This window comes from Pipistrellus kuhlii, unplaced genomic scaffold, assembly GCF_014108245.1.
Source record: "Pipistrellus kuhlii isolate mPipKuh1 unplaced genomic scaffold, mPipKuh1.p scaffold_m20_p_19, whole genome shotgun sequence".
In the NCBI taxonomy this organism is placed as follows: Eukaryota; Metazoa; Chordata; class Mammalia; order Chiroptera; family Vespertilionidae; genus Pipistrellus; species Pipistrellus kuhlii.
In genome coordinates, this window is record NW_023425504.1 from 20,791,970 (window position 1) to 20,819,255 (window position 27,286).

The window sequence follows — 27,286 nt, forward strand, 5'->3', positions numbered from 1 at the left end:
TTCTAAGAAACCGAATGTAAGGACTATTAGTTCTTGAAACTAAAAGACTCAAAGCCAACCTGTCAGACATAATGTTCTTTCATTGTACGACAGTACATTGGACCCTATTTATTTTTGTTTATAACAAGCTCAAGATCTATTTTATAAGCCCACAGCAGTTTAGAGGACCAGTGAGCTATTTTTAGAGGCTCATAGTTAAGAGTACTAGAAAGTATAGCAGAAATTAAAATTGCCAATGAGAAAATGAAATGCTTAGGACAAAAACAAACCAAATAATCTGGGCCCTCTTCGTGTAAGGGTGTGATTTACTGTGTTTCTCAGATTTTCACACCTCAGTACCCCTTAATGTCAGAAGAAGATTACTCTGAGAAGGTATAGGGTCTCTGCGAAAAGGATAAAATTTCATTGGTGTATTACTTTTACTTAAATTTTTTTGCAAATTTTGCCTTCAACTCTGTTATTCATATGGTTTGTTTTAATAGAAAAATAGTGTTTTAAGATTGCTTATCATCACTGTAAAATGGATGCTTTATTGGAAAGTACATTAGGTCTGGAGCCAGAAGACTTGGATTTGAGTTAAGACTGTAATATTTGCTAACTATGTGACATTGTTTAAAGAAATGCATGTATACCTCTGAAGTACTGAAAAACTCAGTATATCATACTTCTGTTTGGGTATAGGTAATGCCCAGTATGATAAGGATATCTGTGATCACTGAACAACAAACTTCCCCTCCCCCCCCCCCATTTTAGCCAAGTATGTAGATTCAAAGCTTCGTGCTGGCAACAAAGAAGCTACAGATGAGGAACTTGAAAAAATGTTGGATAAAATTATGATCATATTTAGATTTATCTATGGTAAGTTTATTTTAATTTTAATATTTTTCTTTTAAAACACTCAACAGAAATTAGCAACCTGGAAGGAGTATTATTTGGGAGTTAATGTAAAATTCTATTTGGAATATTTAAAATTTGATTACATTCCTTGCATTTAATTCATTGGGATGCTTGAGGAATATTATTTAATTGCCTTATGTTTTCACTTTTCCATTATTAGTAGCCTTCATTTTTGTTACTTGTTGTAATCTCTAGAGTATTGATGTTAAAGCTACTAATTGACTAAAGCTTTTCTTTTTTTAAATTTATTTTTAATTTTTTTAAATCTTTTCCCAAGGACAGTTCTCAATTGATTTTTAGAGAGAGTGAAAGGGACAGAGAGAGTCAGAGAGAGAAAAACATGGATGTGAGAGAGACACATCAGTTGGTTGCCTCTCTCACACGCACACTGACCAGGGCCAGGGGATCAAGCCTGCAGCCTAGGTACATGCCCTTGATCAGAATTGAACCCGGGACCCTTTAGTCTGCAGGCTGGCACTCTATCCACTGAGCTAAACCAGCTAAGGTGACTAAAACTTTTCTAAAGAAAAGTTAATGCAGTCTTAATTCTTTGTAGCAAGGAACTTTTTTATTAATCCTCCCTCACCCTAGGTCTGTGGTCAGCAAACTGCTGCTCTCGAGCCACATTCAGCTTTTTGGCCCCTTGACTGTGGCTCTTCCACAAAATACCACAGCCTGGGCAAGTCTATTTTGAAGAAGTGGTGTTAGAGGAAGTTTAAGTTTAAAAAATTTGGCTCTCAAAAGAAATTTCAATTGTTGTACCATTGATATTTGGCTCTGTTGACTAATGAGTTTGCTGACTACTGCCCTAGGGTTTTCCCATTGATTTTATAGAGTAGAAAGAAGGGTGGGAGGGAAGGAAGGAGGGAGGGATAGACAGACATCGATTGGTTGCCTCCTACACATGCTGACCAAAACTGGGGATTAAATCTGCACTCCAGGTATGAGCCCAATCCCTTGACTAAGAATTGAACCTGCCACCCTTCAATGTGTGGACCAATGCTCTAACCACTGAGATATACTGGCCAGGGCACAAGGAACTTTTGAAACATCTGATACAAATGTCTGCTTCTAATATTTCTTGCATTTAACGAACTTGGATAAAATATAAATTTAAATAACTTGGCATAATGGTGTGATTTATTAAATACTTCAAAGCAATTTTGTCAGAATTTTTAATTGGAATGTTTTATTATTTAAAATAGGCAAGGATGTTTTTGAGGCCTTCTATAAGAAAGATTTAGCCAAACGCCTGTTAGTTGGGAAGAGTGCATCTGTAGATGCTGAAAAATCAATGCTCTCAAAACTTAAACATGGTATGTTTGTCATTCTTTCTGTTCATTTCTTCTTTAATTTCGGGGCGGGGGGGGGGGGATGTTAGCTTAATTTTTACTGTTTTGTCAATTATTCTATGTTCATGTGATGAAAATGTCCTTTACCCAAGGACAGTTCTCAATTGATTTTTAGAGAGAGTGAAAGGGACAGAGAGAGACAGAGAGAAAAACATGGATGTGAGAGAGACACATCAGTAAGCTCATCGGTTTCCTGCTTATTTTTGCAAACATATCCAGAGCTGTTGTGATTCTTAAAAATAAAAGATTCTTCTTGTTTTTATTATTTGTATAAAATATTTTTTGTTTATTTTATTCCTAAATAGGAGATAAGGTTACTACTATAGGATTAAAGAGTTTGATTCTCAATTAGTGGGGCATACACTTTGGGGTAGGGATTTTTTTATTCTTATGAACAATTACAAATCATAGTTCATACTATTACTTTGTTTTACATTCATGTTTTTAATTTTAAATTCCTTGTTTTTAACCACTTTGAAATATTATAAATGTATAAACATCTTTAATAGAATGTGGAGCTGCTTTCACCAGCAAACTTGAAGGAATGTTTAAAGACATGGAACTTTCTAAAGACATCATGATTCAGTTCAAACAGGTAAAAGTGAGTTAAACTCTTACTTCATCCCTTGAACTTAAATATATTTAGTTATCTCCTTGCTGTGGTTTGCACTGAAAAGCATAAATAGAAACATGTTTTTGTAAATATTTCATAGCAACGTAAGTGAAATGTAAGTATATTTGACCTACTTTAATATTTTCAATGTATACCCATAATAGCACAAAAATAGAAATACAGCCGAAACTGGTTTGGCTCAGTGGATAGAGCATCTGCCTGCAGACTGAAAGGTCCCAGGTTCAATTCCGGTCAAGGGCATGTACCTTGGTTGCCGGCACATCCCCAGTAGGGAGGGTGCAAGAGGCAGCTGATGGATGATTCTCTTTCATCGATGTTTCTAACTCTCTATCCCTCTCTTCCTCTCTGTAAAAAAACAATATTTTATATATATATATATATATATATATATATATATATATATATATATATATATATAAATAGAAATACACATATAATACCTTAATAAAAAAATGAGAAGAAAAAAAGAAATAAAGTGTATTGAGCTGAAGTCAGAACAAGAAAAGCTGGAGCTAGATAGACCAGGAATTTTTCTAGCATCTAATCACTGTTGATGATTCACATGTTAAAAGCTGGCAGTGGAGAGGGAGGAGATGTGACAGGGTGGTTGTGTAAAGCCTTTGGGAACATTGGCAATGAGAAGCTAGATCCATAGTTTCACAGATTTTGTGAGAGGTAGTTTTGAAATATTTAAAAACATAGGGAATAGTGATAGCAAACGAGATTTTCTTCTCTTAGGGTTTTAATAGTGACCTCTTTACCACTATATTGCTACAGCGGGAAATGAGAGTTGAAGACTCAAGAGCAAGATCAGAATCAGTAGGATCATGGGTCCTATGGTAGCTACAGAATAGTGTTTATCTGCTTTGCCCTTTCCCTTTTTTTTTTTTTCCTTCCCCACTTCAGGTGACCCCCTGCAAATAGGCGGTGGAGCAAGTGAAAAACCAGAGACTTGGGCTGGCTGGTGGGGTGAGAAATGGGGTTTCTGCAAGGTGTTCAAACCACATAGGGGTCTCCAAAAGTGGGGACTACAGGTGGTATGGGGAAAACAATGGAGAAGAGATCCTATAACAGCCCAGCTATATGTGAGAGACCACTTAAGTTGATAATGCCTCTAACAAGGTCATGTGACCTTGTGCCATTGTAACAAAATGTTAACCAGTGCACTTTTGTAGTGCATTTAATATAGGCTTCATTTGTAGTCCTTTAATAGTTGCCTTTTATTTTAGAGATGGTCAGCATTTGCATGTAATTTTATAATGGGAAACTTCTTGAATGGGTCATTATTATGAAATGTTTGCATTTTTAGTTTTAAAATCTCAGTGTGTGTGTTTGATCTTATTGTAGTATATGCAGAACCAGAATGTACCTGGGAATATTGAATTAACTGTGAATATCCTAACAATGGGTTATTGGCCAACATATGTGCCTATGGAAGTCCATTTACCGCCAGAGGTAAGAGTTGCTGTTTAGAACTTGTGTTATAAGCATAGAAATACATGACACTTATATTTTGTTTGTCATTGAAAAATACTTTTAATAAAAGTTTGTATCATTAAGCACACCAATACAAAATGCCAGCTATTTTAATATTTTACTCTTCTATTTATATTATTTTTGCATTAATATCATTAGAGTATAAAAACGCCAAGTTTTTGGGTTCAGGGCTAATTTCCCTGGGTCTTCTTTCATTTTCCAAGATAGTACTCACCTCTCTGCTCAGTGCTCAAAAAGTCTTGCTCATGTGTCACCTGGGGATTGGATGGCTGAGTGATGATTACTTGAATAAATCCACCCTAACTCCTTCGGGAAATGTTGAACTTAGGACTGAAGCTTAGAAAAGGGGTTAAGACTAGAGAGAGAGAGAGAGAGAAAACTGAAAATCCTCCAGGGAGTAGATCTCTCTCATTAGGAGGGAGAATGTGTAAACAGGAAGAAGACAGCTGAGGCAGAACTTTGGAAAGGGCTGTCATTTGGAAGGTGTTGGAGAGAAACCTGTGAAGAAAACCAATAAAGAAGCAATAGTGAGAGAAAGGGTCTAGAATGGTGCAGAGGCACAAAAGTCATTGGAGGTAAATGTTTCAAAAGAGGGAATGATTAAAGCAAGAGTGTGAGTACTGATAAATGCCATTAGATTTGGTAATTGGGAAATCATTGCCTTATATCAGTGATCAGTGGGCCTATTGGATAGTCTTAAAAACACCCAGAAATTAATATATGTGAGGTAAATATAAAGAGTGGTGAATGTGTAATATTGGAAACAGCTTAAATAAAGCTTTATTTTATTTACTGTAGATGGTAAAACTTCAGGAGATTTTTAAGACATTTTACCTAGGCAAACATAGTGGCAGGAAACTTCAATGGCAGTCGACCCTAGGACACTGTGTGTTAAAGGCAGAATTTAAAGAGGTAAGTGGATGTTCCCCACACTTAATTTTCATGTTCATCTTTGATATTGAGGTCATACCTCCTAACTTGTTTATAACTGTATCCTTAATGCCTATATGACAGTGATAGCTTTTCACAGTTTTCTGTATATTATAAGAATTTGGTCCTTTCTACAGTTGATTTGACCTTGCTGGAAAACCAAGAACAGTAACTCTTTTACCCACTCTTTCCCCACCCATGGATGTACTAGTAGAATCTACTGCCACTTCTTGACAGAAAACTTAATTTCTTGTTGTTGGGGGCTAGAGAATAGAGTTCCTGCAGCTTTTCATGACTTACCTGAATCAAAAAAGTCAAAAATGCATTTGAAATAGTGATTTCTTGCTGCTCATGATAAATAATCTGTAATGACAAATAAGAAGGCTAAGATATTAGTTTTCTATGCTTTGTTGTTCAGTTTTAATTATAAGGCTTTAAAAAAGACTTTAGAAAGGTCACCTAATACTTCCTCCTGTTTTAGGTAGGACCACACCTAAGCCCAATACCGAACATACTGGCTTTTCTGGATACTGTTAATCCATGTTTCTAAGTCCAATAATTGAAGGGGGAAAAAAGGTTTCCCTGTAAGAGAGTAGTTATTTGATTAATGTTTCATGTGTTTAAAAAAAACCCTGATGGCTAAACACTGCTATTTCTCCAACAGGGTAAAAAAGAACTCCAAGTGTCTCTTTTTCAAACACTGGTGCTGCTGATGTTTAATGAGGGAGAGGAGTTCAGTTTAGAAGAGATCAAGCAGGCTACTGGAATAGGTTTGTGTTGAATCAGTTGATTAACAAGCATTATTCAGTGTCTACTCTGCACTCTGTTAGGTTAAGAGCTCTGGAGGGATATAAAGGAATAATCCCTCTCTTTGGCACTCCTAATATACCATGGGAAAGGGGAAAATGACACGAAATAATTTCAAGTACCAATGTGTGGTGCTGACTCACAGTGTGTAAGGAATTTGGCAAAGCAGGAGATCACTGTGGAGTGATATATTTGGGAAAGCCTTAGGAAGGGGGTGGGACTTAAGCTGGACCTTCAAGCTTTAGTTATGGAGAAAGCGTATGGTGCAAGTGCAAATATTGTGAGAAAAGACTTGGAGGTAGCAATGAGCACAGTGTGAGCAGGAGTCATGAAGAGTTTAACTGCAGCACAGAATAGGGAGATTAAAAAGTTAGGGTAAGATGGGTAGAGACTTACAAATCTAGGAAATGAAACATATTGTAGGGTCTCAAGTGTGGACATAATGGAAGTGACTTATACAGGGTAAGTCTTGGAAGATGAAGAGGTTCCAGTCCAGTAACTAGTGGGGTAATTCTGTCATAAAATGATAGGGGCTTAGACTAGAATGAGGCAAATGAGAATGGAGAAGAGGCATCTCTAAGGAAGCAACAACTTACTAGATAAGTGGAAGATGAAGGGGAAGAAAGATAATTGCAGGGTTTCTCACCGGAATAGGTTGGTAGATTCATGACTAACAGTTGGAAAAAAGACCCAGTTTTATGGGGAAGATGATGAATAAAATTTTGAACATACTGGAGTAGATGATAGTAAAAACAGTCAGGTGGAGTGTCCTTCAAATGTGGGGCTGGAGAGAAGTAAGATAACATTTCTGAAGGTTTGGTAGTTAATTCGCATGGAATGGTAATTGAAGTCTTTAGAGCACATGTGTCAAACACAAGGCCCGCGGGCCAAATCCATCCCGCCAGGCCTTGCAATGTGGCCCGCACCGCGCTGTCATCACTGCACTCCGCTGCGTTTCCATCACAATGACAGTTTATGACTGTTCAGTAAACCATTCGGCCCGCGATTTAGGCTGGATTTTAGATTTTGGCCCCTTCTCTGATTGAATTTGACACCCCTACTTTAGAGGATGACCAGGGGAAAAAAGCCATTAGATGAAATACAGAGGGAGTCATTGGTGACCGTGGGGTAAAAAAGAAACAATATTAATAGAGGGATGGGATGGAAGCTAGATTGAGGTTGAATGTAGCTATTGTTGATGAGCTATTATAAATGACGAAGCCACTATTTTTTCTTCAGAGGATGGCGAGTTAAGGAGAACACTGCAGTCCTTGGCCTGTGGCAAAGCTAGAGTTCTGGCAAAAAATCCGAAGGGCAAAGATATCGAAGACGGTGACAAATTCATTTGTAATGATGATTTCAAACACAAACTTTTCAGGATAAAGATCAACCAAATCCAAATGAAAGAAACGGTATTTCTTTTACATTCTCCTCATCCTAATGCTCTGGAATTATATGTGTTCATGATAAAAATTGATAAAGAAGATTGTTTTTTTATTTATTTATTTTTTTTATTTTATTTTATTTTATTTTTTATTTTTTTAATACGTTTTTATTGTTCATATTATTACAAATGTTCCTTTCCCCCCCCCCACCATTGCTCTCGTCCACCAGGTTCCCACCCCACCCTCTGCCCTTTCCCCTCTCCCCATTGTCCTCATCCATAGGTGCACAGTTTATGTTCAGTCTCTTCCCACGCCCCCCTCTCCCCTTTTCCCCAAGAATCGTCAGTTCATTCCCCTTCCATACCTCTGATTTTATTATATTCAACAGTTAATAATGTTCATCAGATTTTTTAAATTTCCTTGGTTTTTAGATTCACTTGTTGATAGTTACGTATTTGTTGTTCATAATTTTTATCTTTGTTTACTTTCTCTTCTGAAAGAACCCCCTTCAGCAATTCATATAATTCTGGTTTGGCGGTGATGAACTCCTTTAGCTTTTTTTTATTAGTGAAGCTCTTTATCTGACCTTTGATTCTGAGTGATAGCTTTGCTGGGTAGATTATTTTTGGCTGTAGGTTCTTGCTATTCATCACCTTGAATATTTCTTGCCATTCCCTTCTGGCCTGCATGGTTTCTGTTGAGAAGTCAGCTGACAATCGTATAGGTGCTCCTTTATAGGTTACTACCTTCTTTGCTCTTGCTTCTTTTAATATTCTCTCTTTGTCTTTTGCTCTTGGAATTTTAATAATGATGTGTCTCGGTGTGGTCCTCTTTGGATTCCTTTTGTTTGGAGTTCTGTGCGCTTCCTGGACTTGTAAGTCTAATTCTTTCACCAGGTGGGGGAATTTTTCTGTCACTATTTCTTTCAGTATGTTTTTGATATCTTGCTCTCTCTCATCTTCTGGGACCCCCATAATTCTGATGTTGGTTCGCTTGAAGTTGTCCCAGAGGTTTCTTACATTATCTTCAATTTTCTGGATTCTCTTGCCTTCTAGCTTCTGTGGAGGAGTGTCTTCTGGCTCTTTATGTTCCACATCTTTGACTTGATTCTTGCGATCTTCCCTTCTGTTTTTAGGACTCTGTATAATATTTTTTATTTCAGACAATGTATTCTTTATTTCTTGTTGATCCCTTATCATTTCTTGTTGACTCCTTATTAATTCTAGTTGATCTCTTTTCATATCCTCATAGGCCTTATCCATCTTTTCTAGGAAATTCTTGAAAAACCTTATAAGCGTAGATTTGAACTCTATATCCAGACGCTTTTTGTCCTCCATTTCTTTCGTTTGTGATCTATTTTGTTGTCGCATTTCGCAGTTACAGATGGGATGGGGTTTCAGGGTGGAGCCTGCAGCTTTGGCTCCCGTCAGCCCCGCCCTATGCTGGTCCTTCAGTGCTCGCTGCCAGCGCCTCTGAGAGAAAGGTGCCCTCAATTTTCGCCTGCTGCCAAACAGTCTATGCTCTCCCACAATGAGCCGGTATTGGGGTTCAGTTCAGTTGGAAGTGGAGTTGGAGGTGGTGTTCAGAGCAGTCTGGAGCCCCAGTCTCCTTCCCGTCAGGGCAATCCCACGGCACAGCCGACCATCCCTTCTCTGCGCGCAGTGTGCGCACCTCTGGGACCTCCTTTCGCCGCTCCCTGGGGTTCCGCCTTACAGCCCAGCTCCCTATGGCTGAGCCTGAGTCCCCGGGGTCTGGCCTAGAACTGGGGTTCAGAGCAGTCGGGGGCCCAGCACAGTCGGAGTTTTATCTCCTTTCCGCTAGGGAACGCCGGCCAGGCACTCGGCCTCCCTCCTCTCGGGCTCCGTCCTCTCCGCGCGCCTTTTCCAGCTCCTCTGCGCCTCCTTCTGGTTTTCTCCTTGCTTCTCGCTGTAGAATTTCCAGTCAGTCAACCTTCCTGTAGTTCTGGGCAATGTCCGTTTTATATTTTAGTTGTATTTTATTGAAATTGTTGTGTGCGGCTGCGGCTAGGTGTTCACCTGGGCGCAGCCATCTTGGATCCCTGGTTTTTTATTTTTTAAATATATTTTATGATTTTTTACAGAGAGGAAGGGAGAGGGAGAGAGAGCTAAAAACATCGATGAGAGAGAAACATCAATCAGCTGCCTCCTTCACACCCCCAACTGGGGATGTGCCTGCAACAAAGATACATGCCCTCGACTGGAATCCAACCTTTAGTCCACAGGCTGACATTCTTTCCACTGAGCCAAACCAGTTAGGGCTATAAAGATTTTATAGCTATAATATTACCACTGGTGTTAATGTTTTCTATGGCTATCTCTAGCTCAGTGTATTTCAGTACTTGATTTTGCAGGTTTTATTTGCACACAGACTTAATATTGAACATAGTTTTATATCCTGCTCTTTGTGTTTATTATTAAATCTTTAGACTTCTTTCATGCTATTAAATAAATATTTGACAAAATGACATCTAATATTCTTTTACAGGGCTAAAAAAAATTTTAGTATTTATAAATAAAACTGTAAGAAATCTCTTTGTTACCTAAATCTTAATCTCTCTGAGCTTCCACTTATGATAAATTCATGGAAGTACATCTGTTGGGTCAATGAGTATGAACGTTTGAAGCGTCTTAATACATTGTCACATTGTGTTCCAGAAAGGCTGTACCAATTTATACTCTTGTCTAGCAGCATGACTGCCTGACTTAGCAGTGCCCTCACCAGCACTAAAGATTGTATTTTCTTTTTTAAATTTTTGCCAACTTGCTTGATGAAAAATCTGAATGATTTAATATTTCTTTGATTAACAGTGAATATTTTGTTGGGTTTTGCCTTTTGAATTTGTATGACTTTTATTAAGGAACCATAGCATTAATTGAAACCAGGAAAAGTTTTAATGTAGGACAGAGGTCAATATCTCAGACAAGTTCCTATTTTGTTCACATTCACATCAAAGATGTGATATTCCCTTAGAACAGTGGTCAGCAAACTGTGGCTCGTGAGCCACATTCGGTTCTTTGGCCCCTTGAGTGTGGCTCTTCCACAAAGTACCATGACCTGGTGAGTCTATTTTGAAGAAGTGGTGTTAGAAGAAGTTTGTTTAAAAAATGGCTCTCACAAGAAATTTCAATTGTTGTACTGTTGATATTTGGCTGTGTTGACAAATGAGTTTGCCAATCACTGCCTTAGAAGATGACTGTGTCCTTTTTATTTTTTTTTTTTTTATTTTTTTATTTTTTTTTTTTTATTTTTTTTTTTTTTTAAGATAGGAGTGGTAATGTTTTATTTTTTTTTTCTTTTTTTTTTATATATTTTATTGATTTTGTACAGAGAGGAAGGGAGAGAGATAGAGAGTTAGAAACATCGATGAGAGAGAGTCATCGATCAGTTGCCTCTTGCACACCCCCTATTGGGGATATGCCCGCAACCAAGGTACATGCCCTTGACCGGAATCGAACCCGGGTCCCTTCAGTCCCCAAGCCGATGCTCTATCCATTGAGCTAAACCGGTCCCGGCGACTGTGTCCTTTTTAAACATTTATGCTGTATCAGAAAGAAACTGCTGGTAAAAAGCCCAAACTATTCTTTTTTTAAAAATATATTGTATTGATTTTTTACAAAGAAGAAGGGAGAGAGATAGAGAGTTAGAAACATTGATGAGAAACATCGATCAGCTACCTCCTGCACACCTCTTACTGGGGATGTGCTTGCTACCAAGGTACATGCCCTTGACTGGAATCAAACCTGGGACCTTTCAGTCTGCAGGCCGACACACTATCCACTGAGCCAAACCAGTTAGGACACAAACTATTCTTTTGATGTAAATGATAAAAGTTATATTTTTAAATTTTTTATTCATTTTTTTTTCAGAGAGAGAGATACAGAAACATCAAAGATGAGAGAGAATCCTTGATTGGCTGTTCCCTGCATGCCCTATACTGAGGATTGAGCCTGCAATGCCAGGCATGTGCCATGACCAGTAATTGAACCATGACTTCCTGGTTCATTGGTTGATGCTCAATCACTGAGCTACACCAGCAAGGCACAAAAATCATTTTTAGAAATTTTGACTCTTGTTAGCTTAGTTAGTTAGTACGATATTTTGAGACAGAGGTCAGTGTCAATCATTTTTACAAAGAAGCATACAAAAATCTACTCAACAACCCCTTGTGACACATTTAGAAGGTTTCAAGGACAGAATAAAATAACCAATTCTATATTATCTGGTGTCTACTTCTAGAAAAACAACTCAAAGATTGTATTTTTTATTAACTAATATTGATATTACTTCATAGGTACAGGGCAGTATAATTAGGACAGAAAGAAGCTATGTTTTTTCCCTGTAATTTACTGTATTTAAAAAGGTCCTATAGATAATTCAGCATATTTAGTGCATTAGCAGTGTGTCATGTTTAACTTCAGATACAATTCCTAAGTGAAACTTTTTTTGTTAGGTTGAGGAACAAGCAAGCACTACAGAAAGAGTATTTCAAGACAGACAGTATCAAATTGATGCTGCAATTGTTCGAATTATGAAGATGAGGAAGACACTTAGCCACAATCTCCTGGTTTCAGAAGTGTACAACCAGTTGAAATTTCCAGTAAAGGTAGGTACTTCTGTGTTTTTATATTGAGCTTGTCCTATATAATAAAAGCCTAATATGCAAATAGACTGAACAGCAGAACAGCCGGTGGGGGGTGGGACCAGCAAGCCGTCAGTGTCAGCCAAGGCGGGTGCCAGTGGGCAGAGGGAGGGGACAGCGATTGGGGGGCAGTGGCTACCGATGGCAGTGGAAGCTGGCAGCGGGTCAATGGGGGTGCTGGGCTAGAGCTGCCACCTGGTGGTCAGTGTGCTCCCACAGGGGGAGTGCTGCTCAGCCACAAGCCAGGCTAATAGCTGGCGAGCACAATGGCATTGGTGGGAGCCTCTCCTGCCTCCATCACAGTGCTAAGGATGTCTGACTACAGGCATAAGCCATCAGTTGGACATGACCCAGGGGCTTCCAAGCTGTGAGAAGGCTCAGGCTGGGCTGAAGGCTCCTCCCCCCTACCCCCAATTACACAAATTTTTGTACACTGGGCCTCTAGTTATATATAAAAGAATACATATTTTCAAACATGAATATTATAAACATAGTTTTTTAAAAAGTATTTTAAAATTTATTTTAGAGTGCAAGGGGGGAGAGAGAGAGACAAGATGTGAGAAACAGCAATGGGCTGTCTCCTGCACGCCCCCTACCAGGGACTAAAACTACAACCTGAGTATGTTTCCTGATCAGGAGTTGAACCATTGACCTTTTGGTGCACAGGATAATGTTCAACCAATTGAGCCATACTGGCTAGGGTGAGGGACAGAAGTTTTCATTTCTCATGTTCATATATATAATTCCAAAAAACGTTTGTTGTCATGTGGGGGCAGCTATGACAAAAGAGGGAAGATATTTTATTAAAGCTCTTACACCTGGAAGTTTAGCTGCTAAATGAGTCTTTGAAGTTTTCAAGTTCATTTACTTCTTTTGAGCTTCTTTGTTACTTTTGTTATTTTTTTCTCCTTGAAATACCTTGTTATAGCATCCTATCTAATAAAGAAGGAATATGCTAATTAACCCTCATGCCATCACAAAGATGATGGTGCCCACAGCCAATAAGGAGGGAATATGCTATAATTGACTGCCCCGCCCTCAAAGATGGTGGTGCCCACAGCCACAAGATGGCGGCACCCATTCCCCTCAGCCCCACCACCAGGGTGGTAGGTGCGCAGCAAGGCTGGTCCCGCCCCCACCTCTGAAGTCTCCTAGTCCCCTCAGCCCCCCAGCCACCCAGGGCCAGCCCAAGGCACAGGAAAGCCTCAGATGGTGTCTGCTCAGCTGCCTAGGGCCAGCCTGAGGCACAGGCAAGCCTCACATGGTGACTGCCCGGCCGCCTGAGGCTTGTGCTGCTGGCAGTTGCAGCAGCAGAGGTATGATGGGGGTGTCACCCTCCCCTGATAGTTGGGTCACCTCCTACCCCTGAGGGCTTCCGGACTGTGAGGGGGCAGGCCGGGCTGAGGGACCTCCCCTCCAGTGCATGAATTTTCATGCACTGGGCCTCTAGTAGGGAAAATAGTTAATAATATTGTAATAACTATGTATGATCCTAAGTGTACTAGAATTATCAGGGGGATCACTTCATAAATTATACAATTGTCTAAGCATTGTGCTGTATATCCAAAACTAATCTACAATATAAAAACCTCATATGCTAAGTGTCCGACCTGTCGACCATTCAGTCGACCACTCAACCAGTCTCTATGACAAGCACTGACCACCAGAGGGCAGATGCTCTAACCAATAGGTTAGCTTGCTGCTGGGATCCTGCTGATTGGAACTGGGTGAGTAAGGCTGGACACGCCCTGGAGCCCTCCTGCAGTCCCTCCCTGGCCAGCCAGCCAGCCAACCTCCTGCAGTCCCTCCCCAGCTGGCCAGCCCCCATTGACCCCAATTGGGACTGGGTGAGATGGTCCCGATTGGCCCTAATTGCCAGCCAGGGCAAGGGACTCCACCCATGCATGAATTCGTGCACTGGGCCTCTAGTATAAAATAATACTGAATGTCAATTGTAATTGAAAATACACACACACACACACACGTATATGTACATATATATTAATAGCTTGGTATTTGACAAATCTGGTTGTTTTAAATTAAATCGTTTGTTTAGTTAGCTTATATGAGTATCCATTAGAAAGTCTATATAGATAACTAGTTATCATTAAGCCATATTTTGAAAAGTTTAGCAATAGTTCTGGCAAACTGAAATTGGGTATTAAATAGACATGCTAGTATAAATGTCCAATAATAGATTTAGACAATGTGGTGGTGTACTGCACTGTTTTCCAAGTTTTATACAATTTCCAAACACTTGTGGTGATAAAATTTTGGTAGAGTTTGGCTAGACTATTGATGTTCTCGTGATCTTTGGGCTTGTTTTTTCTTTTATAAAGTGGTGATAGTAAAAGGACTTACTTGTAGATTATTGTGAGGCTTAAATTAGATAATATTTGTAAAAAACTTGGTACTAGTCCTGGGACATAATAAGTGCTCATTAGCTATTAATGCTAATAAGGTAGGCTTTCTGTCTTCTCCATACCTAACACTGCTGCCTCATTACCACATTGTTACCCTTATGTTCTGCCTTACAACCATTCCCTTCCAGCCAGAGAGATCACTGATGCTAGAGAAGATAAGAGGATCACTATAACATTGTGCTGATAGTAGGTTCAACATAATTAAGAGAAAGCCATTTTGATTTTCAAATCTTGGAATTACTGGGTGATACTGTGGCTGAAATTTTGGCTGCCCCACCAGACTACTTTCCTTCTTTAACCTTCTTGATCAAATGGTGATTATAAATAATCTGAAAACTATTAGCTAGCAAGATTATATTTTTATAGGCTAGATACAAAAGCCACTGGAATTTTGTCATTCAAGAGCTAGCTAAGAATATAGCTTTGAAAGCAAACATAAGTTTTCTCAAATTTTTTTAACCATAAGCAGGATTCAAAAATCCAATTATTTATAGTAGGTAATAGTTAAATCTTACATTAAACCTGGAATACAAAAATCTGGATTATTAGATAACTAGAGGCCTGGTGCATGGCGTTTCATGCACTGTCGGGGGTTGAGTCCCATAGCCTGGCCTGCGCCCTCTCACAGTCTGGGACCCCTATCACGGCGTTTGGGGCTGCAACCAATTGGCGTGTGTGTCTCTCACATCAATGAATGTCTCTCTTTCTCTAAGTCTATTATTGGGCATTTATATTGGAATGTCCATTTAATACCCAATTTCAGTTTATCAGAACTGTTGCTAAACTTTTCAAAAGATGGCTTACCGGTAAGTCCAGCTTCTGGCTGAGCAGCACTCCCCCTGTGGGAGCACAGTGACCACCAGGGGGCAGCTCCTGTGGTGAGCATCTGCCCTCTGGTCATCAGTGCATGCTATAGCCATCAGTCCTGCCATTCGGTTGATTTGCATATTAACCTTTTATTACATAGGATAGTTCACTCATTAAGCCATTTCTTGTAGTATTCTTATATAGTACATTTATTTTTAATCCACACTCGAGGATATATTCATTGATTTTTAGAGAGAGAGAGAGAGAGAGAGAGAGAAACATCAGTTGCCTCCTATATGCATCCCAACCAGGGATCAGATGTGCAACCTAGATATGTGCCCTAACAAGGAATCAAACCCATAACCTTTTGGTGTATGGATGATACTCCAACCAACTGAGCCACCTGACCAGGGCCAGTAATTCTTTTTTTTTTTTTTTTTTTTTTTAATATAAATTTATTATTTTTTATTTTATTTATTTTTTTATATATATTTTATTGATTTCCCCCCTTCTCCCCTCCCTCCCACACATCCCCTCCCTCCCCAGAGTTCTTTTTTTAAAATATTTTTTAGTTGATTGCAGAGAGGAAGGGAGAGGGAGAGAAAGAAACAATGATAAGAGAATCGTTGATCAGCAGTCTCCTGAACACACCCAAACAAGGGATCGAGTTGGCAACCTGGGCCTGTGCTCTGACCTGGAACCGAAGTGTGACCCCTCTGGTTCATAGGTCAATGCTCAACCACTGAGCCACAATGCCAGGCGCCAGTACATTTTTTAAAAATAAAAATGGAACCTGACTTTGAGAACTATCTTTTGCCCAAATGTAAGGTTTACCTGTCTTTTCAAACTATCTTGGCAAAATTAAATAGCATTTTGTCTCCCTAAACTTATAATGTGCTTCTCATATGAAGTTATGAGTTAGTTTTCTTACAGAATAGCTGGTTCTTAGAAGACCTCTTTAAAATAGAAAGTGTTGTATAGTAATATGGCAAGGTGTGACAGTATGTGTATAGTTTAAAATATTCCTTAACTGGCTTATTTCCATTATACTTTATCTTTTAAAAAGTTGAGATTTTAAAAAGTAAAAATTAACCCTGGCTGGTATTGCCAAGTGATTAGAGCATTGGCCAGAGCACCAAAAGGTTGAGGGCACAAGTCTGGTGTCAGGTTTGATCCCCACCCCTGTCAGGGCATTTGGGGCTGCAACAAATTGGTGTGTCTCTCTCACAGCAATGAATTTCTCTCCTCCCCCCTCCTTCTCTACCTCTCTCTCTTTTCCTCCCTCCCTGTCTTCCCTTCCTTCTACTGTATAAAAATCAATGGAAAAAATATCCTCAGGTGCCCAGCCAGTTGTTGAGCATTGGCCCATGAACCAGAAGGTCATGGTTCGATTCCTGGCCAGGACACAAGCGTGGGTTGTGGACTCGATCCCCAGTAGGGGATGTGCCAATCAATGATTCTCTCCTCATAGATCTTTCTCTCTCCCCCCCCCCTCCCTCTCTTCCTCTCTTTTCCTCCCTCCCACCCTCTCTTCCTCTCTCTCCCTCCCTCCTACCTTTCCTCCTCTCCCTCTCTCCCCCTCTCTCCCTCTCCTTCCCTTCCTCCCTCTTCCTTTTATTGAAATCAATAAAAACATATTTTAAAAAGCCTCGGATGAGGATTAACAAAAAACAAAAGTGAAAAGTTTTAAAAATTAAGGAGATTAACAACCAAACGGTTCCTTTTTTAGATGGTGATGATGATGATTTTAATCCTCTGCACAGGATATTTTCCCATTGATTTTTAGGGAGAGTGGAAGACAGGGAAAGACGAGAGAGAAATATCGATGTGAGAAAAATACATCAATTGGTTGCCTCTTGCACATGCCCTGACCAGGGCCAGAGCCAAGGAGGAGCCTGCAACCAAGGTACATGCCCTTAATTGGAATTGAACTCAGGACCCTTTGGTCTGCAGGCCGAAGCTCTATTCACTGCCCAAACCAACTAGGACCGTTCCTTTTTTTAATGGGGTGTTGGTGAATGGGCTTGAGCCAGTGACTATGAGCTTTGCACTGAAAACTTGCTTTCTCTTACAGCCTGCTGATCTTAAGAAGAGAATAGAATCCTTAATTGACCGGGACTACATGGAAAGAGATAAAGAAAACCCAAATCAGTACAACTACATTGCATAAAAGTTGGCCTTGGAGCATTTTGTGTTTCATGCTGTAGCCAGTGGATAAACTTAACTTGTTGATCCTATATTGTTTGACTTCTTTTATACTACCGATGACCAAATGAAGCAGTGTAATGGAAATAGTTGAGTGGACATTTTCAGTGGTTAACATGCCAATTAAAAGAGTAATACTTACCTTTAAGAAGAATGTTGTTGAACTCTTTGCATGTTATTTAGTATGATGTACAGAAAACTCTTAAGAAAGTATTTGGTCTTCATGATTCCTCTTTGGAAATAGGGAAGAGGTCCCCATGGCTATTAAAAAAGGGGGGTTCTTATACACCATTAATTATGAAGCAAAGGTTTATTTGCTTAAAATGTCATTTAAAGATACTTAAACTGCATGCAAACTTTATTTACTGTACAGAGTTCTGGATGTATTTATCAAATAGAAAAACCACCCTGGACTTGGTTGTTCACCTGTTTTGTGATTTCCCTTGAAAAGAAAAATAAGTTGTCGCAACTAATTCCATTTTACTAAGTAATGTTCTGTTACACTCAAAGGGATGCTTTGAAAAATTTATTTGGAAACAAGTTTTCAAGTAGAGGGACAGTTGCTTATATAATCTTATATATACACATCCTCAAATGTTCCATTTATGGCTGTGAGATGTGTGTATATGGCTTAGCCTTGAGTTTACTGTGCTAATTAACAGGTACTTATAAAAATAGCTGAAATAGAAAATTGCTGATCATTTGTACTAGAAGAACAAAATAGAGAAAAATCCATCTTTCTTCATATTAAAAATGTATACAACATGAACATTGCAAAAGAGACCAAAACCCGCATATTTTGTAAATTTTTACACAACTAAAAATTCATCAGGTAGTTTTCAACTTCATTTAGACTTTAATGTTGCTTGAACAGTTTTGTGTTTAACTTGGACCAATTATAGATTGTTACAAGCTTTTTAGGATTTAGCATTCTTATTTTTTATTACCAAAGTTTTTTTGGGGGGAAGCACCCTAACTCTTTGTTGGTAAATAAGCCTTTACTGTCTTTTATTCTAACTTCCTAAAGCCCTAGTTGTAAAGATCCTCTCATTTTCTCCACACATTCCCTAGTTGGGAATTTCAAATTCTATTTCATGCTGATCTTGTTTCTTTAAAAATTGTTTGAAGATTTCTCATGACCAAGGCACCTACTTTTCAGGGGAATGTCCTAGGATTGTTCAGACATAGAATATAGCAAAAGTATCGTTCTTCAGATTGATCTTGAGAGTAAAAGGCTTATCTTTACCACCCATGGTGTTTTTTTTGTTTGTTTTATTTTTTTCTTACATATTTGTTTTTTCTTGAAGTTTTGAAATTAATCGATCACAAAGAAAAAGTAGAAAATTTTGTTCTTGTTTTTAAAAATTAGAACTGTTTTTACAGTAGTTATGTCCTTTACTATTTGGAGTCATTAGAAAGAATACCTAGGTTCTAGCCAGAGACGTGCTTTTTGTGTCTGGTATTGTTTTCTTGAGTTCTCAAAGACCTGTGAACAGTTATTTTAACAAAGTTGCCTGTGTTTCTAATTGCATCAATGTGCGCACTGTTGTGTAAAAATATGTGGTATTTTGAATGCCTTCCTAATTTTCTTTTGAACAGTCATTACCTTTATATTCTCAGCTCTTCTGGTGTTTCCTTAAATGAGGTCATCTGACCAGGAAATACAACTATTTTGTTTGCCTTTTCTCCATATTGGACCATCTATATCAGTGTTCTAACTCATCCCTGATGGTCTCTGAGATATACAGACAGGTTCCACAGACTTGGTAGTTACTCTTAAGAAATTATATAGATTTGTCCTGTTAGGAGGAGATTCTTGGTGTTACCTTTATCATCTTGACAGCTGGTCCCTTCTCTGAGGCTCTTAGTTTTTGAAAACTTGATGCTGGTTCATCTGAAAAATTGGCAAGGCTATTAAAAACAAATTGAGTAGAACTGTTTAAGAAATTGAAAAGTAATTGCAAACATTGGGTTATTGTGACTTTTCAATTCTGTATCGGTTACATTTTTGTGTTCTTTTTCCTGTGTATGTGGTGGTTCTATTTTTCTCCAATAAAAGTTTTATTTAAAAAAAGTTTCTAGAGAAGACCTTTAAAATTCAAATGTTGTAAAGAAAGTTATAAAACTGAAGATCCTAATCTTTCTAGTGATTTCTTTGACTGATTCACATCAATTCTGTTATTTTTTAAGTTTATTTTTGAGGTGGTTTAGTGGTAATAGCATAGGAATTTGCAGAGGGAGGAGGGTATGGTAAAGGTTGAGTTAAATTCCCAGGAATCCTCAGGGTGGCCAGGTACTCTTAAATATCATTAGAAAAATCAAATATAAACATTCTTTCATTCTAATCCTCAAAGTCAAATGGTTGCATAAAGTCAATATGAGAATAGTCTAGATTTACCTTGAGGGGAGAATAAGAGATTAAATACTTTTGTTTTAGTTATGGCTCTTGATCTACCTTTTCTGTTGTTCTGAGCTCGAGGCCATATACTCTCACAGTAAGATTCTACTGAAGAACTTTACCAAGCCAGAAATTCAGAAGCCTTTTCAAACCCAGTTCCTGAGTCTGTTGAAAGGCCTCAATATGTTGTCTTGCCAAACTGGAAAGTCTTGTACATGTGTGTACAGTTCAGGAAATCAGTTTATTCTATTTAGGCATCTGCTTCTGAAGATTTTCCAAAGTTGTTTTTTAAAAAATCTTAGCATTCATAAGGTGGTTTTTTTTCTTTCTTTTTTACAGTAGCTGTTTTTATTTTGTTTTGAAGATCATTCTGTTTAATGCTATGAATGACAGGTATGTTATGAACATGTTCTGTTCTCTCATCTACAGAAACAAATTGTTCATTAAAAAGAAAAGAGCATTACTAATGGGAATTTGGATAATCATACTTTACATGGTATCCACGCTAATTCGCCATTAATGTTTTTCAGTTTCCTACAGATGTTTGCTTTGCATTTGAGCAATGAAGAGATTTGTTCACCTTGAAACACTAGGTTCAAATTTAACACTTTGATTATTTTCCTCTTAAGAAAGGCATATCTTTTTTGAACATATAACATACTTTTATATTTAATAGTCCTTAGAATTTTTGTCTGGCATAGTAAAAAATTAAATCTAACCTTTTGTAGAACTATTTTTTTTAAAATCCTTACCCAAGAATATTTTTAATTGATTTTTAGAGAGAGTAGAAGAGAGTGGGAAGGACAGAAAGAAACATCAATGTGAGAGAGACGCATCTATTGGTTGCCTCCTGCATAAGCCCTTACCAGGGTCTGGGCTAGGGAGGAGCCTGCAACCAAGGTATGTGCCCTTGACCTTCAAATCCGGGACCCTTTGGTTCACAGGCGGATACACTATCCACTCAGCCAAACTGGCTAAGGCTTGTGGAATCTTTCTGATGTAGAATATTAGAATATGCTATAGAGCCGAAACCGGTTTGGCTCAGTGGTAGAGCGTCGGTCTGCAGACTGAAGGGTCCCAGGTTCGATTCCGGTCAAGGGCATGTACATTGGTTGCGGGCACATCCCCGGTAGGGGGTGTGCAGGAGGCAGCTGGTTGATGTTCCTCTCTCATCGACGTTTCTAGCTCTCTATCCCTCTCTCCTCCTCTCTGTAAAAAATCAATAAAATATATTTTTTTAAAAAGAATATGCTATAGAGACACATTAGAATTTATAGTTTTGCAAACAATAAATGAAATAGATTCTCCTCATATCTAATTTTTGTAAGGAAATATTTTAAAACTTTTAAAAATTACTTATTATAAAATACACACAATGTAAAATTCACCATTTTAACTATATTAAAGTGTACAATTCAGTGAGTAGTACATTCCCCATCACCATTCTCTAGTTCCAGAATGTTTTCATCATCCCAAAAGGAAGCCCTTTACTCATTAAGTATTAACTCCACAGTACCTACCCAGCCTCTAGAAAACACTAATCTGCTTTCTGTGTCTATGGTTTGCCTAGTCTGGATATTTCATATCAATGCAATCATATAACATGTGATCTGTTGTGTCTGGTTTCTGTGGCCTAGCACAACATCTCGTTTCCTTCATGATGTAGCATGTTTCAGTACTTCATTTTATGCTTAAATAATAATAGTATAGCTGAAACCGGTTTGGCTCAGTGGTAGAGTGTCAGTCTGCGAACTGAAAGGTTCCGGGTTGATTCCAGTCAAGGGCATGTACCTTGGTTGTGGGCACATCTCCAGTAGGGGGTGTGCAAGAGGCAGCTGATCAATGATTCTCTCTCATCGATGTTTCTAACTCTCTATTCCTCTCTCTCCCTCTCTGTAAAAAATCAATGAAATATATTTTTAAAAAAATAAAAATTAAAAAAATAATAATAGTATGCATATTCCACATTTTGTTCATTCTGTTGATGGACATTTGGGTTGTTTCCTCCTTTTGGCAATTGTGATGTTAGGGTGATTTGTATACAAATATCTGTTCAGCTCCCTGTTTTCATGTCTTTGCAGTAGTATACCTAGGAGTGGAATTGCTAGGTTATATGGAAATACTATGCTTTACTTATTGAGGAACCACCAAACTTTTCTATAGCCACTATACCATTTTATTAGTACATTCCCAAGAGCAAAAACAAGAATTTATAATTTTCCACACCCCCATCAACACTTATTTTGTTTTTCCTATTATAGTTATCCTAGTGGGTATAATTTTTTAATTTCATTTCCTTAATGACTAATGCTGAACATTTTTTTATGTACTTGTCAGCCATTTGTACATTTTTGTTGGATATGTGTCTATTCAGGTCTTTTGACTGTTTTGTAAATGGTTTATCTTTATGTTGTTGAGTTGTAAGAATCTATAAAATCCTGAGCAACACCAGCTGACTGGCTGGTACCTATGACACACAATGACCAGGGGGCAGACACTCCAACCTGTAGCTTTGATGCGCACTGACCATCAAAGAGCAGACAAAAAAAAAAATTCAGGAGCTGCCGAGCTGCCACTACTTAGCAGCTGCGGTTCTCCAGTTACACACCTGGAACCAGAAAGGAGGGAGTCCGATTCTGGGGTGTGTCACCCGAGAACCACCCTCTCGCAATCTGGCCCCCATTGGGGGTTGTTAGCTGGTTTGGGCCCAATACACACAGGCCAGGCCAAGGGACCCCACCGGTGCACGAATCTGTGCACTGGGCCTCTAGTTCTTTATATATATTAGGATACTAAACCCTTAGATATAATGGTTTGCTAATATTTTCTCCTGTGGGTTTTCTTTTCACTCTTTTGAAAGTGTCCTTTTTAAAATTTATTTTTCAATTATAGTTGACTTGATGATCTCTTGATGCACAAAAGTTTTCATTTTAATGAAGTCCAGTTAACCTATTTTTTTGTCTCATGCTTTTGGTGTCATAGCTAAGAACCCATCACTAAATCGGAACCCATGTTGATTTACACCTATATTTTGTAAGTGTTTTGGGGTTTATTTCTTAAATTTAGGTCTTTAATCTCATGAGTTCATTTTTGCAAATGATATCAAGTAAGTGTCCAAATGTATTCTTTAGCAGGTGGCTATCCAGTTGTCCCAACACCATTTGTTGAAGAGACTATTCTTTCCTGCATAGAAAGGTCTTGTCACCCTTGTTGAAAATCAATCGACCATAATTTCTGTGGGTTTATGTCTGGGATCTCATCTATCCCATTGATTTACATATGAATTGTTATGCCAATACTACACTGTTTTGATAACTATTGATTTTTAGTAAGTTTTGAAATTGGAAAGTGTGAGTCTTCAACTTCTTTTTCAAGATTTTTAAATATTTTGGTTCCTTGCTATTCGTATGGATTTTCGAATCAACTTTTCCATTTTTGCAAAAAAGGCCATTGGGATTTTGATAGGGATTGCAATAACTCTATAGACAGACAGCTTTGTGAGTTTTACTATCTTTACAATATTAAGTCATTCAGACCATGAACACAAAATGTCTTTCCATTTTTAAAGATTTTTGTAGAGAAAGGAAGGGAGAGGGAGCGAGAGATAGAAACTTTGATGAAAGAGAAACATCCATTGGCTGCCTCTTGCATACCCCCTACTGGGGATTGAGCCCACAACCCAGGTATGTGCCCTTGACCAGGAATCAAACTGGCAACCTTTCAGTGCATGGGACAGTGCCCAACCAACTGAACCACACTGGCCAAGGCTTTGCAATTTTTAAATCATTTGTTTTAGTTCTTTAAAAATTTGTTTCAGTATTTTGTGCTTTCACTGTAGGAGTCTTGCGTCTCCCTGGTTAAATACATTCCTACATATTTTATTCATTTTGATGCTATGGTAAATGGAATTTATACTGCTAATTGTACAATTTGTGTGTGTTAATCTTGTACCTTGCAAGTTTGCTGAATTTGTTTACTAGCTCTAATGTATTATGGATCTTGAAGGATTTTTTATATATATAGCATCTTTGTTGCACATGAGTGATTTTTCAACTGTTGTGCCATAGCACATCAATAATTTTTAAAAATTGAAATTAAGGGAATTAGGGACTTCTTTTCTCTTAGTAATTAGTTTATGTGTGCCATGAGAAAAAGGTTTGACAATCTCTGGCCTATAAATAGAGATAGTTTTATTTCTTCCTTTCCAATTTGGTTATGTTTTATTTCTTTTTGTTTAATTTCTCTGGCTGGAGCTTCCAATGCAGTATTGAATAGAAGTAGCTAACACAGACATCCTTGTCTTTTTCCTTATTTTAGGGGAAAAGCTTTCAGTCTTTTCTTATTGAGTACTAGAGGCTCAGTGCACAAATTTGTGCACGGGTGGGGTCCCTTGGCTTGGCCTGTGATTGGGGCCGTTGGAGGTTGGCCAGGGAGAGGGGCCGCAGAAGTTGGCTGACCACTCTGATTGGGGCCAATGGGGCTGGTCACCTGGGGGGAGGGGAGGGACTGTGGGAGGTTTGGACAGCTCAGGGGAGGGATCACAGGAGGTTGGCAGTGGGAGCACACTGACCACCAGGGGGCAGATCTTGCACTGAGCGTCTGCCCCCTGGTGGTCAGTGCGCATCATAGCGACTGGTTGTTCAGTCGCTTATCTTTTTTATACATATATCAATAGATATTACAGTAGCTGTAGGTGTTTCATTAATGCCCTTTATCCAATCTACTAGTTTTTTTTTAGTGATCCTATTACCAAAGAATGTTTTGTCAAATGCTTTCTCTGCATCAATTGAAGTGATCATGCAGTTTTCCCCCCTTATTTCTATTAAATTGGTGTACAGTAGTACACCCTTATACACAGTTTTAACTTTCCACAGTTTCATTTACCCATAGTCAATTGCAGCTTGAAAATGTTAAATGGAAAACTCCAGGAATAATGTTTTAAGTTGTATACCTTTCTCGGTAACATGATGAAATCTTGTACCATCCCACTCCTTCCCACTCAGGTCATGAGTCATCCCTTGGTCCAGTGTATCCATGCTGTGTATACTACTTGCCTATTAGTCACTTAGTAGCTGTCAAGGTTATGAGATCCACTGTCACAGTATTGCAGGATTTGTGTTCAAGGAAGCCTTATTTTACTTAATAATGGCTCCAAAGTGCAAGAGTAGTGATGCTGACAGTTTAGATATGCCAGAGAGAAGCCATGAAGTGCTTCCTGTAAGTAAAAAGGTATGTTTCTATAGGGAAAAAAATAGTATATATGGGCTCGGTTTCAGGCATTCACTAGGGGTCTTTGAACATATCCCCCATGTATAAGGAAGAACTATTATTACATTGATTACTTTTCATACGTTGAACCACCCTTGCATTCCTCACATAAATCCCAATTGATCATGGCATATAATCCTTTTGATATGTTGCTGGCTTTGGTTTGCTGGAATTTTGTTGAGGATTTTTGCATTTTCATAAGTGATATTGGTGTTTAGTATTCTTGCAGTGTCTGGCATTGCTTTCAGGGTGATGTTGGCCTCAAAGAAAGAATTGCAAAGTGTTCCTCTTCTATTTTGGTGAAGACTTTGAAAAAGGATTCGTGTTAATTCTTTATTTTTTAAATATATTTTTTTGATTTTTTACAGAAAGGAAGGGAGAGAGATAGAGAATTAGAAACTTCGATGAGAGAAACATCAGCTGCCTCCTGCACACCCCCCACTGGGGATGTGTCCGCAACCAAGGTACATACCCTTGACTGGAATTGAACCCTGGACCCCCCTTCAGTCCTCAGGCTGATGCTCTATCTGCAGAGCCAAACCTGTTTTGGCCAATTCTTTAAATATTAATAGAGTTCACCAGTGAAGACATCTGGTCCTGGGATTATGGGGAAGTTCATGTTTATTGATTCAATATCTTACAGGTCTGTTCAGGTTTTCTATTATTGAATAACTTTAATATTTTGTTTCTAGGAATTTGTCAATTTCATCTTTGTTATCTAATTGGTGTACAATTGTTTTTTAGCATACACATAAAGAGGTAATATTCTAATTGGTCCATGATGGTGTCCCCATAACCTATTTGCATATTGATGCGTGCACAGTAGTGGGCAGGCGGCTGGAGCCAAGATCGGGGGCTGGGCAGTCTGAGGATAGTGCCTGACAGGAGCCCGGACTGCAAAGAAGGAAGAGGAAGTGGCCACCGGGAGCTCTTCAATCCCTCTGCACAGACACCCTACCCCAGCCCCCGAACCCCCCCGAGGGACAGGGAGGCTGACCGGATAGGGAGAAGACCCAGCCTCTGAGTAGCTGAAGCCCGCACCTCTGACTCCTGATCTTTTCTCTTCCTACCCTCTCCAGGAGCACCCACAACAATAGCACACGGGAGACCACCCATCAGTGCCCCAGAGGCACCCGGGACCCACAGCCGAGCCCCGTCCACTGGGGCAGGGCACACCTCTCCTTACTACTCCAGACCCGGGTGGAGGCAGGCCTGAGCGACCCCCAGGGTCAGACCCTTCCCCCAGACAGCAGCAGCGCCGTCTCCACAGAGGAAGTGCGCTGAACCTCGCTGGGGCCGAGGCTAAACCCCCTGCCCTCCTAGCCCGCCTGGCTCTGCCCTGGCCCAGCCCCCACCCCACTGCAGGAGATTGGAGCCCCGCCCTGAGCAGGTACAGCTGGGAAACAGCCATGTGCGACATAAAGAATGGCGCCAAGTGGGAAGGTTTGACAGTTACTCCCCCTTTGGCCTTGCTGCCCCCTAACACCCCGCCCCCACCAGCGCCTGCAGGGACGACCACCGCTACAGGGCTGCTGGCCAGAGCCTGCCCCTCTGAGGCCTGCGGAACCCTCTGCAAAGCTTCCATAGCTGCAGCCCCTGGAAACAGTCATGCCCTCCTCCCCTAATCAGCACCTGCTACCTGTAAGGGTACCCGTGGGCTTAAAAGTAACAATCCCTTCCTGTTTAGACATCACTTCCTTGATGAAACATTTCTAGGTTTATTAGCTCAGAACCTCCTCGTGACAACCCAGTGAGGTAGGCGGAGGAGAGATTACAATTCCCATGGTATATGTGTATGTATTCAGAAATGAAGCTCAGAGAGGAAAAGTGTCAAGCCCAGTGGTTCCCAAGGTGCAGCACACGCCCCACAAAGGGGGCGAGGCAATTTGGTTTTAAGTGGGGGCAATTTGAGAATGAGTTAACAGTGAATTTTTTGCATTTCTTATGGTTCTAGGGGCGTCATCTACAGTGTATCCTACATAATAAAAGGCTAATATGCAAATGATCAAATGGTGGAATGACC

General features: G+C 39.3%; 1 protein-coding gene across 10 annotated transcripts in view; it reads left to right on the top strand.

The window, feature by feature from the left end:
- The window catches only part of CUL4B (cullin 4B), a 77,692-nt gene extending 59,640 nt beyond the window's left edge, over positions 1-18,052 (top strand). For 6 of the 10 annotated variants that reach the window (XM_045583557.1, XM_036443299.2, XM_045583562.1 and 3 more), the window contains 9 exons: positions 754-858; positions 2,103-2,213; positions 2,759-2,850; positions 4,231-4,338; positions 5,179-5,292; positions 5,975-6,080; positions 7,357-7,529; positions 11,974-12,126; positions 17,467-18,052. In XM_045583557.1, the coding sequence (XP_045439513.1) occupies positions 754-858; positions 2,103-2,213; positions 2,759-2,850; positions 4,231-4,338; positions 5,179-5,292; positions 5,975-6,080; positions 7,357-7,529; positions 11,974-12,126; positions 17,467-17,562 (1,058 nt within the window). In that variant the 3' untranslated portion in view covers positions 17,563-18,052. Of the gene's footprint in view, positions 1-753; positions 859-2,102; positions 2,214-2,758; positions 2,851-4,230; positions 4,339-5,178; positions 5,293-5,974; positions 6,081-7,356; positions 7,530-11,973; positions 12,127-17,466 lie in introns of those variants that run through there. The other 4 variants (XM_045583558.1, XM_036443300.2, XM_036443302.2 and 1 more) reach the window with 2 other exon arrangements.
- The last annotated feature ends 9,234 nt before the right edge of the window (positions 18,053-27,286 follow it).